Here is a 13,651-nt window from a genome sequence, read left to right on the forward strand (position 1 = left end):
ACTCTATGCCAACTTTCTGAGGAGTGTTTTTCATAAATGGGTGTTGAATTTTGTCAAAAGCTCTTTCTGCATCTATTGAGATTATCATATGGTTTTTCTCCTTCAGTTTTTTAATACGATGTATCACATTGATTGATTTGCATATATTGAAGAATCCTTGCATTCCTGGGCTAAACCCCACTTGATCATGGTGTATGATCCTTGTAATGTGCTGCTGGATTCTGTTTGCTAGTATTTTGTTGAGGATTTTTGCGTTTATTGGCCTGTCATTTTCTTTTTTTTTTTTAACATCTTTGTGTGGTTTTGGTAACAGAGGGATGGTGGCCTCGTAAAATGAGTTTGGGAGTGTTTCTCCCTCTGCTATAATTTGGAAGAGTTTGAGAAGGATGGGTGTTAACTCTACTCTAAATGCTTGATAGAATTCACCTGTGAATCCATCTGGTCCTGGGCTTTTGTTTGTTGGAAGATTTCTAATCACAGTTTAAATTTCAGTGCTTGTGATTGGTCTGTTCATACTTTCTATTTCTTCCTGGTTCAGTCTTGGAAGGTTATACCTTTCTAAGAATTTGTCCATTTCTTCCAGGTTGTCCACTTTATTGGCATAGAGTTGATTGTAGTAATCTCTCATGAGCCTTTGTATTTCTGCAATATCAGTTGTTACTTCTCCTTTTTCAATTCTAATTCTATTGATTTGAGTCTTCTCCCTTTTTTTCTTGATGAGTCTGGCTAATGGTTTATCAATTTTGTTTATCTTCTCAAAGAACCAACTTTTAGTTTTATTGATCTTTGCTATCATTTCCTTCATTTTTCTTTTTCATTTATTTCTGATCTGATCTTTATGATTTCTTTCCTTCTGCTAACTTTGAGGGTTTTTTTTGTTCATCTTCCTCTAATTGCTTTAGGTGTAAGGTTAGTTTGTTTATTTGAGATGTTTCTTGTTTCTTGAGGTAGGACTGTATTACTGTAAACTTCACTCTTAGAACTGCTTTTGCTGCATCCCATAGGTTTTGGGCCACCGTGTTTTCATTGTCATTTGTTTCTACGTATATTTTGATTTCCTCTTTGATTTCTTCAGTGATCTCTTGTTTATTTAGTAGCATATTGTTTAGGCTCCATGTGTTTGTATTTTTTACAGATATTTTTCCTGTAATTTATATCTAGTATCATAGCATTGTGGTCAGAAAAGATACTTGATACGATTTCAATTTTCTTAAATTTACCAAGGCTTCATTTGTGACCCATGATATGATCTATCTTGGAGAATGTTCCATGAGCACTTGAGAAGAAAGTGTATTCTGTAGTTTTTGGATGGAATGTCCTATAAATATCAATTAAGTCCATCTTGTTTAATGTATCATTTAAAGCTTGTATTTCCTTATTTGTTTTTATTTTGGTTGATCTGTCCATTGGTGGAAGTGGGGTGTTAAATTCCCCTACTGTGATTGTGTTATTGTCGATTTCCCCTTTTATGGCTGTTAGTATTTGCCTTATGTATTGAGGTGCTCCTATGTTGGGTGCATAAATATTTACAATTGTTATATCTTCTTCTTGGGTTGATCCCTTGATCATTATGTAGTGTCCTTCTTTGTCTCTTGTAATAGTCTTCATTTTAAAATATGTTTTGTCTGATATGAGAATTGCTACTCCAGCTGTCTTTTGATTTCCATTTGCATGGAATATCTTTTTCCATCCCCTCACTATCAGCCTGTATGTTTCCCAGGTCTGAAGTGGCTCTCTTGTGGACAGCATTTTTATGGTTCTTGTTGTTGTATCCATTCATCCAGTCTATGTCTTTTGGTTGGAACATTTAATCTATTTACATTTAAGTTAATTATTGATATGTATGTTCCTATTACCATTTTCTTAGTTGTTTTTGAGTTTATTATTGTAGGTCTTTTCCTTCTCTTTTGTTTCTTGCCTAGAGAAGTTCCTTTAGCATTTGTTGTAAAGCTGGTTTGGTGGTGCTGTATTCTGTTAGCTTTTCTTGTCTGTAAAGGTTTTAATTTCTCTGTCGAATCTGTATGAGATCCTTGATGGGTAGAGTAATCTTGGTTGTATGTTTTTCCCCCATCACTTTAAATATGTCCTGCCACTCCCTTCTGGCTTGCAGAATTTCTGCTGAAAGGTCAGCTGTTAACCTTATGGGGATTCCCTTGTATATTATTTGTTGCTTTTCCCTTGCCACTTTTAATATTTTTTCTTTGTATTTAATTTTTGATAGTTTGATTAATATGTGTCTTGGCGTGTTTCTCCTTGGATTTATCCTGTATTGGACTCTCTGTGCTTCCTGGACTTCTTTGACTATTTCCTTTCCCATACTAACGAAGTTATCAACTATAATCTCTTCAAATATTTTCTCATTCCCTTTTTTTTCTCTTGTTCTTCTGGGACCCCTATATTTCAAATATTGGTGCATTTAATGTTGTCCCAGTGGTCTCTGAGACTGTCCTCAATTCTTTTCATTCTTTTTTCTTTATTCTGCTCTGCAGTAGTTATTTCCACTATTTTATCTTCCAGGTCACTTATCTGTTCTTCTGCCTCAGTTATTCTGCTATTGATTCCTTTTAGAGAATTTTTAATTTCATTTATTTTGCTGTTCATCATTATTTGTTTGCTCTTTAGTTCTTCTAGTTCCTTTTTAAGCATTTCTTGTATTTTCTTCATTCTCTTTCCATGATATTGGATCATCTTTACTCTCATTATTCTGAATTCTTTTTCAGGTAGATTGCCAGTTCCTCTTCATTTGTTTGGTCTGGTGTGTTTTTACCTTGCTTCTTCATCTGCTGTGTATTTCTTTGTCCTCTCATTTTGCTTAATTTACTGTGTTTCGGGTCTCCTTTTCACAGGCTGCATGTTCGTAGTTCTCGTTGTTTTTGGTATCTGCCCCCAGTGGGTAAGTTTGATTCAGTGGGTTGCGTGGGCTTCCTGGTAGAGGCGACTGGTGCCTGTGTTCTGGTGGATGAGACTGTATCTTGTCTTTCTGGTGGGCAGGACCCCTTCCGGTGGTGTGTTTTGTGGTGTCTGTGACCTTATTATGATTTTAGGCAGCCTCTCTACTAATGGGTGGGGTTGTGTTCCTGTCTTGTTAGTTGTTTGGCATGGGATGTTCAGCACTGGAGCTTGCTGGTCATTGAGTGGAGCTGGGTCTTAGTGTTGAGACGGAGATCTGTGGGAGAGCTCTTGCCATTTGATATTACGTGGGGCTGGGAGCTCTCCCAGCTCAGAGACTCGGGCCTGACACCCAGCCAGAGCACCATGACCCTGTCAGGTACACAGCTCAGAAGAAAAGGGAGGAGAAAAAGAAAGAAAGAAAAAAAATTTTTTTAATAAAGTAAGTAAAAAGTTATTAAAATAAAATTTTAAAAAAATTATTAAATTTAAAAAAATAATAAAGAGAGCAACCAAACCAATAAACAAATCTACCAGTGTCAACATGCACTAAAATCTAAACTAAGATAACCGTATAAATCAAAAACTAGTCAGTCACATACAGTAAACCCCAACTCTACAGTTGTTCCCAGAGTCCACCGCCTCAATTTTGGGATGATTTGTTGTCTATTCAGGTATTCCACAGATGCAGGGTACATGAAGCTGATTGTGGAGATTTAATCTGCTGCTCCTGAGGCTGCTGGGAGAAATTTCCCTTTCTCTTCTTTGTTCGCACAGCTCCTGGGGTTCAACTTTGGATTTGGCCCCACCTCTGTGTGTAGGTCGCCTGAGGGCATCTGTTCTTCTCTCAGAGAGGATGGGGTTAAAGGAGCCGCTGATTAGTGAGCTCTGGCTCACTCAGGCCGGGGGTAGGTAGGGGTACGGAATGAGGGGTGAGCCTGCGGCAGCAGAGGCCAGCATGACATTGCAACAGCCTAAGGCGTGTTGTGTGTTCTCCCAGGGAAGTTGTCTCTGCATCACGGAACCCTGGCAGTGGCGGGCTGCACAGCCTTCCGGGAGGGGAAGTGTGGATAGTGACCTTTGCTTGCACACAGGCTCTTGGTGGCTGCAGCAGCAGCCTTAGTGTTTCATGCCCGTCTCTGCTGTCCCGCGCTGATAGCTGGGGCTTATGCCCATCTCTGGAGCTTGTTTAGGCGGTGCTCTGAATCTCCTCTCCTCTCACAGCCCGAAACAATGGTCTGTTGCCTCTTAGGCAATTCCAGAGTTTTTCCCGGACTCCCTCTCGGCTAGCTGTTGCGCACTAGCCCCTTCAGGCTGTGTTCACGCCGCCAACCCCAGTCCTCTCCCTGGGATCTGACCTCCAAAGCCTGAGCCTCAGTTCCCAGGCCCCACCTGCCCCGGCGGGTGAGCAGACAATATTCTCAGGCTGGTGAGTGCTGGTCAGCACCGATCCTCTGTGTGGGAATCTCTCTGCTTTGCCCTCTGCACCCCTGTTGCTGCGCTCTCCTCTCTGGCTCTGAAGCTCCCCCCCCACCATCCCCTGTCTCTGCCCACGAAGGGCCTTCCTAGTGTGTGGAAACTTTTCCTCCTTCACAGCTCCCTCCCAGAGGTGCAGGTCCCATCCCTATTCTTTTGTCTCTATTTTTTCTTTATTCTTTTGCCCTACCCAGGTACGTGGGGAGTTTCTTGCCTTTTGGGAGGTCTGAGGTCTTCTGCCAGCATTCAGTAGGTGTTATGTAGGAGTTGTTCTGCATGTAGATGTATTTCTGATGTATCTGTGGGGAGGAAGGTGATCTCCACGTCTTACTCTTCCACCATCTTGAAGGTCCCTCTCTGTCATCTTAAGTAACTTGGGGATGTTCCTTTAGTCTTCTGGTATATGAGGTTAGGCTTAGCTTTTTTAGTGAGACTTTCCAATAATCCTGCCATCAGAATCTAGGCAGGCCTGTCTGGCTAGTTGTACATTGGACTGAATTCTGAAGGTCTTACTTTGTTCTAGAATGTGAAGGTAGCAGGGTGCTTTGTAACAGCAGCAACATAAAGGAACACTATCCTGGGTTTTCAAATGTACTTCAATTTTTTATATCAGGATAAATGACCTCAAGAACTCAGATTTTTCCAAATCTCTCAGAGCTCATTGTGTCGTGGACTCTGCTTCCTTTTATAACTGACTAAGTTGCTGAACCACTCTTGTAAGAGTAATGAATGAGGAACTCTTGGTTCCAGCAGTCAGTGCTCTCTCTTTGCATGAGTACCTTCTATCTCTGGTTGGATACAGGAGTTCCTATATGTGACATGCAGAGCCTCTCTGCAAGGGAACATGTTTCCTTCTGACCATAATATCTACCCTTGCAGTCTAGGGCAAAAGAAAAGCACGTAAAAGAAACCTCTCTGGTCTCTTTGCAGTACCATGTAATTTTAGGACCTACACTTCTCAGCAGGTAGGTCATTAGATTGATACAGAGTTTGGACTGCAGTTTTGGTGCTAAAGCAACTAGACTGAAAGGATTCCATTTAGCCCTCAAAATAAAACCAGAGTATATAACTGTAGGTAGATAGATGCATTTGGCAGAAAGATAATCCTGTAAGATTATTTGTTCTTTTCCCTGCTATCCTGTTGTGATATTTAGTACATTTGGTACAAATATTACTTTGTTAATAGAAGCCTAATAATGGCTTCTATGATTACTATTACTATTATTATTATCAGTGGAGATGTAGTTCTTTGTAAAGAGAACTGAAAGAAATCTAAATTTAAGGTGCTGTATCTTTTTTGTTGGTTTGTTTTTAAACTAAGGAATGTTCTTTAGCACTGTATCATTGTCCTTTTTATCTAGGTGAAGGATGCTACCTGGAAGATAGCAAAGGCTTTTGCCATCTCTGGCCCATTCAACGTCCAGTTTCTTGTCAAAGGAAATGAGGTCTTGGTAAGAAATGCCAAGGTGTTTGAGAGGACACCACTGCTGTGTTATGTCATGTTGGTTTGTGTCCCTCTGGTACTCTTCTCTGTGAACACCGCCACAGAGCAGCTGAGACCCCTGCAGCTGATTGTGTCTGAGTATGGGAGTTGCACAGCACATAATGCCTGCCTTGTTTGAAAGCACTGGCTCTTGGCGGCACTGATATGTCAGTCACAGCTTTGAAAAGCACTCTGATCCACTGGAAAGAAGATCACTGACTGCCATCTTCAGTACAATATAGATGGATGCAGTAACTATCATAAAGTAATCTGTCCAGGTTACTATAGAATAGTCATAAATTACATGTACTGAAGTTTACTTTACTCCTTTCTCAGAGAAGAAAGCTGTTTTGGATACCATTTACCAAAAAAATAAAAAATGTTAAGTCAACTAGGTTAGTCTTAGTTAAGTTAGTTTATTTAATGTAACTAACTAATCAGTAACCAATATTGATTCTTCACCTACTATGCAAAGTCATAAGGTGGCTACAGAGACGTATAGAGCCCAGTCTCTGCTCTCAAAGATCCACGATTTAGTGAGAACTGGGGAGAAGATGAATTTTTAGATGACTATAACATAAGTCAGAATATAATAGCTGCTAGAAGGAATTTACAAGTAAAGTGGTATCGGAGGCACAGAACAGAGAGAGCCTATCTATTAGTGTGTGTGTGTGTGTGTGTGTGTGTGTGTGTTTGTGTGTGTGTCTGTCTGTATGTCTGTGTGCCTGCACATATGTGTATGAGCATGTATTTGGCTGTCATATGCCTGATTTGGGGTGGATCATAAAAGATTTCAAGGAAGATTTTGTAATTTGAGCTGGGTCTTAAAGAATAGCTGGAATTTTGACAAGTAAAGGAAGATAGAAAGGACAGTACACATACAATATGTGTGGGTAAATTTGGCGCATTTTAGGAGATAGTGACTAGTTCAATTTATCAATGACCAGCTGATGATGACTAGCTCAGTTTATTATTTTTCCAGGGAAATCATGGAAGGTAAACTTAGAAAGAAAGACTGGGGCCAGAAAAGTGGTACAAGATAACATAGAGGCAAGAGGATAGAAGTCTTTCAAGGGCTAGACATTAATCTCATGGCCAGTAGAAATCCACTGAAGGCTTTCTAGTAGGGCTGTGACATTATCTGAACTCTGCATTAAAACAAATCTGTCAAGAGTGTGTGGGGATGGAATTGTGGAACGGGGATGGGAAAAAGTCAGAGTTCAAGGACACTGACTGAAAGGAAACCAGTTAGCAAAAGTCAAGCAGTGGGGAGAAAAGGAAGAGGCTGGCAAAGCAAGACTGGGCCCCAGTAACAGCTGGAACCAAAGTGGCCAGGAGCATATTAATATTGTCATTGTCTCTCACCATCCTTCCTCTTCTTTTGAATTTTGTTATCTCTCCAGGTGATTGAGTGTAACCTGAGAGCTTCTCGGTCCTTCCCCTTTGTTTCCAAGACCCTTGGGGTAGACTTCATTGATGTGGCCACCAAGGTGATGATTGGAGAGAACATTGATGAGAAACTCCTTCCAACATTGGAGCATCCTATAATTCCTGCTGACTATGTTGCAATTAAGGTAATATTTTCAAAAATCTTAGTCATTTTTTAAGTTCCAAAGAAATGAAAGGAATAATTTTTCATCAGAAATAATCTTGATACGTTCTGAACCTTGTAACTGAAGTGCTAGACTAGGGGATTATGATGTTTGCTTTGAATGCAGTTGCGATGCAATGTATAGCACTGCAATGCATGTATAGCATATTGCAGTGTATAGCAGTGCAGTTGCTATACAGGCAACTTTATGTGTACTATTGTGCATTTCAAAAATTAAAATGATATTTAGAATTACATAACTTCAAAACCAACTAGCTGAGTGACTTATAAACTACATTTATGAAGCTGATGCATAATGCTGCCAGTTTAGTTGGTAGACAGAAATTCTGAACGTATCTTCTTGGGATAAGGCTTCAGTTGTGCCAAGACTTCAGGAATGCATGAATCTTGTAAAAGTGTTACCTTGTGGTGGTGGTTAAATGTTTACTGCCTTGGCTTAGTTCCTATTTTCTCTAGTGGCAGAATTTTCTCACAGTGGTACTGTGAGGGCAATGAAACTGATGGCACCTTTAGGAAGAGTGACCAGGAAAATTTAAGGTTTGTTCACTAACTTCAAATACAGGCATGCCTTGGAGATATTGTGGGTTCGGTTCCAGACCACCACACAATTTTTTTGGCTTCCCTGTGCATATAAAAGTTATATTCACACTGTACTGTAGTTGGTTAAGTGTGCAATAGCATTATGTCTCAAGAAACAATGTACATACCTTAATTAAAAACCACTTTATTGCTGAAAAATACTAATCATCATCTGAGCCTTTGGTGAGTCATAATCTTTTTGCAATAGTAACATCAATGGTCACCGATCACAGATCACCATAACAAATATAATAATAATGAAAAAATTTGAAATACTGTGAGAACTACCAAAATGTGATGCAGAGACATGAAGTGAGTAAATGCTGTTGGAAAAAATGGTGTCAATAGACTTGCTCAATGTAGGGTTGCTACAAACGTTCAATTTGTAAAAATTGTAGTATCTGTGAAGTGCAATGAAGCAAAGCATCATAAAACAAGATACGCCTGTATATGTGTATATTGTGAATAAGAACTTTATCATAAATCCATTGTGTTCCTCTAGCTGCCTCAGTATACCCATGAACAGAGTATTTATAATAATGACCTTTAACTACCTCACTGGACATTATGAGGATTAGTGAGATATTATGTAAATATATTTGAACTCTTTAGATAAAGCATACAAAAAATTAATTTATATTGTATAATATATTTATGTGACATTTACGTACTTTGGATGCCTTCGCAGGTTTCCACTCTTATGTGTACTAGTGACCTCAACCATAATTGTGTTACAGCTGAGACTCTGACTTCTGACTTTTACAGTGGAAGTTTTAAGTTGAAGCTATAAATCAAAAAATATTTATTAATCTTATTTAAGTTAATAATTTAGGATGCCTTGGATTTCATAGCACACTGGGATGGAATGTCACCTCTTATGTTGGGGGAGGGTAACATTTTATTCCTGGAAGCTGTGACACAACATAAATTGTTAAAAGCTTTCAGTGGGAATATATGTACACAGGATTTTACTGTTTGAGACCAATAAGAAGAAGGCCCCGAAAAGTATTTTTCCACTGGAAATTGTATATATGAATTTCAAATTCATATTTCTTTATTCTTAACCACAGGAATATACACACACATACACACACATATGTGTATGAAATAATTTCCAACTAATAACAATACTGAGGGGTAGATATGAATTTTTCGAAATGCACTGTATCTTTCAGTTTACTTCTTTCCTAGTTATCCTTGTGCATGAATCTTGACTTTTTTGTCAAATTACTTATTCAAAGTCAATCTTAATATAGTCCTAGTGAGGTGGATGGATATCAACAGATGAGATAGAGAGCGGCTAGAGGGCAGAAATATATGATAACTTGACTTAGGATGACCCAGTGAAATGACCCCAAGCTAGAATTCCCATGATGACTTAGAGGGGTACCAGAATCAAAGATGTATAGTCTAGGCTAGATAAATGGTTATATGCAAGAAACAAGAATTCGATTCTTAGTGAATTGCATTGGTAAAATAAATGAAAAGGAAGCACTGCTATCTATGTTCTAGTTCATATGAAAGTTCTGGGCAAAAGTGTTCCCAAGCAGAATGTTTTTCAAAGCTTTTAAAGAGGTATCAACAGCAGTTTAATGTCTCAGAAGTCAGCTTGCAGACAGACCTTTCTGGCAATGTGGCTTGTTGCAAGTCCAAATAATCAGAACAAGAAGAGGAATGTTTTCAGAAGCCTACCAAGGAAAAAGTGTGTTTGAACTTTGTGTCTGGGGAGACCAGTGCCCAGTATACTTCGTTTGAAATCACTCCAGTAAGAATATGTGTAAGCCAGGTTAGAAACACTGGCCTAGACAGGTCACTGGGGCCCTATTTACAGAAATAATTTGTGATTATTTAATCCAATTTTTGGCCCAAAGCTCAAGAAATTCCTGGAACAGAGGTTTAAAGCCACTTTTCAAGTCAGACGCTTGGACCAAAGAAATTTTTTACATGTCTACTGTAGCCTAAATGAACCCTATGAGAGATGATTCACTAAATATTTTTATCCTTGTTTATACCTTTTATACCCTTCTCTCAACATATTTTTCCTACCCGTTATTTTTGACAGGCTCCAATGTTTTCTTGGCCCCGGTTGAGAGACGCTGACCCCATTCTGCGTTGTGAAATGGCTTCTACTGGAGAGGTAACTAGTTAATGATCCATGACCACCTTCATTAAATCTACTTTGAAATCTATGCTTTTATGATCTGAATATAGTAAAGCCAGTTAGTAAGTAGTTAGTGGGATACTTCTTTTGCTATCAGAGTAAGTCTGAAAGGACTTAGGCATTTTGAGCTGAGGAAAAATCTTTGACTTTTGTAGCCCAGCGTCTAAATTCTCACTTATATTTCAACATGTGTCATTCACTTCCACATTACACATTGAGAACATCTTTCAAATATTCCTCTAGATGTCTAGGTAAATATCTGCCAGGTATTTTTATTTTAAGGTTCTTAGATCTCTCTGTAACAGCACCTCTTGCTTCCTCTAACTTTCCTTGCTACTATGAAATTAGATCATCGAGATTTTACTAGCAATATGTGGAATGAATGTACAGCAGCAGAAAGATAATGGGGCCAAAATATTTTGGGATCTGCAGATATTTGCAAAATCCCAGAACCACTTTAAAAGCAACTCTAACTTCTTGGGGATTATCTAAAAACTATAGTGAGACTGGCCACTGGATGTCCCTCTTCACTTGTGTTGAGGACTCTGTCAGCTGAAGGTTTCTTTTTTTGTGGTACGAGCTGCGCAGGCCCAGCGGCCATGGCTCACAGGCCTAGCCGCTCCGCGGCATGTGGGGTCTTCCCAGACCGGGGCACAAACCCGTGTCCCCTGCATCGGCAGGTGGACTCTCAACCACTGCGCCACCAGGGAAGCCCTGAAGGTTTCTTTAAGAATGTGAAATGTGTTTCTTGTAGAAAGCTGTCAGATACCAGAGAGTTCCCTACATGTTAGTGCCAGGACATTTTATGAATCACCTAGCCCTTGACAGACTTACTAGGTACAGCCTTCAGATTCTCATCAGTGCCCATGGGGGTGGCAACATCAGACTGGGAGGCGTCATTGTTTCCTCTTGGTGTTGAGGAAAACCTGAAAGGGGAAAATACCTAATTGCAACATATACGTGATATTTTATATGGTTGCCTGGTTGCAAGCAAGATCTGTGATGAGAAGCCAAGTGAAACAGGAAGGGAGGCAGTGAGGAATAAATGGCTATCTTGTTCGTATTTGGACCGATGATTGCCTTCTCTTAGCTCCTTTGCTGCTTCTGTTAATTTAATAGATGAGAAAACCTAACTTGAAAACAAGGGACTTACATTACATTTCTCTGCTGTTTAAGGAGCTACTCTGATATTCATCGTGATCCCTTGGTCACTCAGTAGCAGGGCTGTTTTCAGCCAGCCCAGGATTCACATCAGGGAGAGATCTGTTTTCCTTCATGCTGTTTTCTCTAGTGTGGCAAATCTATTTTCAGTACTGTATCTATGTCCATTCTGCCTCCAGACATACGTTATTGGAGTTGTTGAAATACGAAAATATGAGAGAATTAGAAATTCAGCTCCCCCTTACTTGTATCTGTTTCAGAAGTACAGAGAGATAATTCTTCTTCCATTAGAGTCATATTTCCAAGTGTCACTAAGTACAATATTACAAGTTCTGTTTTATAACTGAAATCATAATAATAATTCTAGCTTAGTGAAATCTCTAATGCTTCAGAGACATTTTCAGTGTTAAAATGGCTTGTTGTGGGATTAAATAAACCTTTAGCTTTCCTAGTGGTGAGGTGGGAATGTTAGTCCTAATCTTTACTTACATATTTAACTACTTTTTATGTTATTTAGAAAACTGCTGAAACCTCTTGCGGGTTGTATATGCACTTATGATGGAATTGCCCAGGTTCTTTCAGTATGGTTTGGGTTCTGTTAGCTTAGGGTGACATTACTAATTTGGTTAGCCAGTTCTTGACCAAAGAAAATGTTCACTGTGGAGTAAAAAGCAGCATGTACTGGTGATCAACTGAAAATCATAGTCATGAGAACTTTCCTTTGACAGTAAGGTCGTCATTTGCTTAAAGAATGAATTTAGCCATCAGTGTTATTTCCTCTAATGGTGGTTCTCCACCCGTGCCAAATGATGATGTGCAAGGCAGAACCTACTCCTATCATGCTCAGATATACTTGTTCTGTAGTTAGTGTGGGCGTTTGACTTCTAGTTATATTGTAGCACAGTTACCCTAGGGGAAGCCTCTGTATATCCCAACATTATATGTTAATTTGGAATTTTTTTTACTTTAGGCTATAATATTCAGGACTAGTAGCAAGGTATTTTGGTTCATTTTATGAAAACAATGATAATAATAAAAGAACAAGTTCCTTTGAGATTTTCATAGATTTATTGAATTTCTCTGAAGGCTTTCTCATACATATGAAATGACTCCTAACTGATTGATCAGCAGTTATGCATTTGTGCTACTGACCCATGAATTCATGCCCTGTTGCATAGCATACAAGACTTATACCGTTATTTAAACGTTAAGTCGTATTAACATTTGGTAACTCACCATATGATGGGCCAGAAGCTGTAATTTGTATCCAGATATCTCACAGTAGAATCCAGTTGCGTTGCTCCATGGAGTGTTGTTGGATAGAGAAAGAATTGCTTATTTATTCATTATGCTTAATTAAAAACACAAGATACGTCTGCCCTAGCCAGATTTTTAATCCCTGGATTCAGATTACATGGTCCTTTGGTAACTCAATAAAATCTAGCATAGGAGTCTCTGACTTTTCATTTGTGTTTGTTTTTTGGTAAGGTTGGGTGACTATCATTTGCTTTCTTTTACTTTATTTTTTTCATTTATTCTAAACAGGTGGCTTGCTTTGGTGAAGGTATTCATACCGCTTTCCTAAAGGCAATGCTTTCCACAGGATTTAAGTTACCCCAGAAAGGCATCCTGATTGGAATTCAGGTAAGTGGTGTGTGGTTGTATGCATGCCTGCGGGCACATGCTGGGAGTTGGTGGGGGAAATGACCTTAATGGTGGTATAGAAGAGGGGAGATTTGTTTAAAGTTCCACTAAAAAAAACCCAGCAACTTCTAGAAAGAATGGACATTTGTACTCTGTCTGTTCCCTGATTTTTGCCTTTTCTCATTGCAGCAGCCAACACAAATAAGTGAATAAACAACTAAAAAAAAAAAAAGAAAGAAAGAAAAGAAAAAAATCTCTAGTGAAGTGATACTTATCCTGAACAGGATTTAGGGCAACTTCAAAAGGATTCTATTCTACTCTTTGGTTACATCTTTTCTATATTTTTATTCTTAGTTCTACCTCCTTAGCCTCTGAACCTAGGCTTTCCATGAGGTTGGGTCTCAACTCTTTTTCTGAGTCTGTGTCTATGTCTATGTCTAGTTCTTTCTCTTGACTTTCCCCTTTGCCAGCTCATTCATGTCTTTGGTATCCACTCTCCATCTAAAACTATCAACTTTAAATCTTTATCCTCAGCCATCCCCTGTTTCCAACAATTTGCTGGATGCCTCTATCTGGATGTCTCAAACATCCCAAACTGCACATCCCAAACTGAAGTCAGTATTATCCCCTCCTGACCTCTGTTCCT

General features: G+C 39.1%; 1 protein-coding gene across 1 annotated transcript in view; it reads left to right on the forward strand.

The window, feature by feature from the left end:
• Positions 1-13,651, forward strand: part of CPS1 (carbamoyl-phosphate synthase 1) — a 348,188-nt gene that overhangs the window by 323,940 nt on the left and 10,597 nt on the right. The window contains exons 41-44 of the mRNA XM_079924871.1: positions 5,727-5,816; positions 7,252-7,422; positions 10,102-10,176; positions 12,907-13,005. Of these exons, the coding sequence (XP_079780997.1) occupies positions 5,727-5,816; positions 7,252-7,422; positions 10,102-10,176; positions 12,907-13,005 (435 nt within the window). The remainder of the gene's footprint in view (positions 1-5,726; positions 5,817-7,251; positions 7,423-10,101; positions 10,177-12,906; positions 13,006-13,651) is intronic.

Source organism: Stenella coeruleoalba (assembly GCF_951394435.1).
Source record: "Stenella coeruleoalba genome assembly, chromosome: 6".
Classification (NCBI taxonomy): domain Eukaryota; kingdom Metazoa; phylum Chordata; class Mammalia; order Artiodactyla; family Delphinidae; genus Stenella; species Stenella coeruleoalba.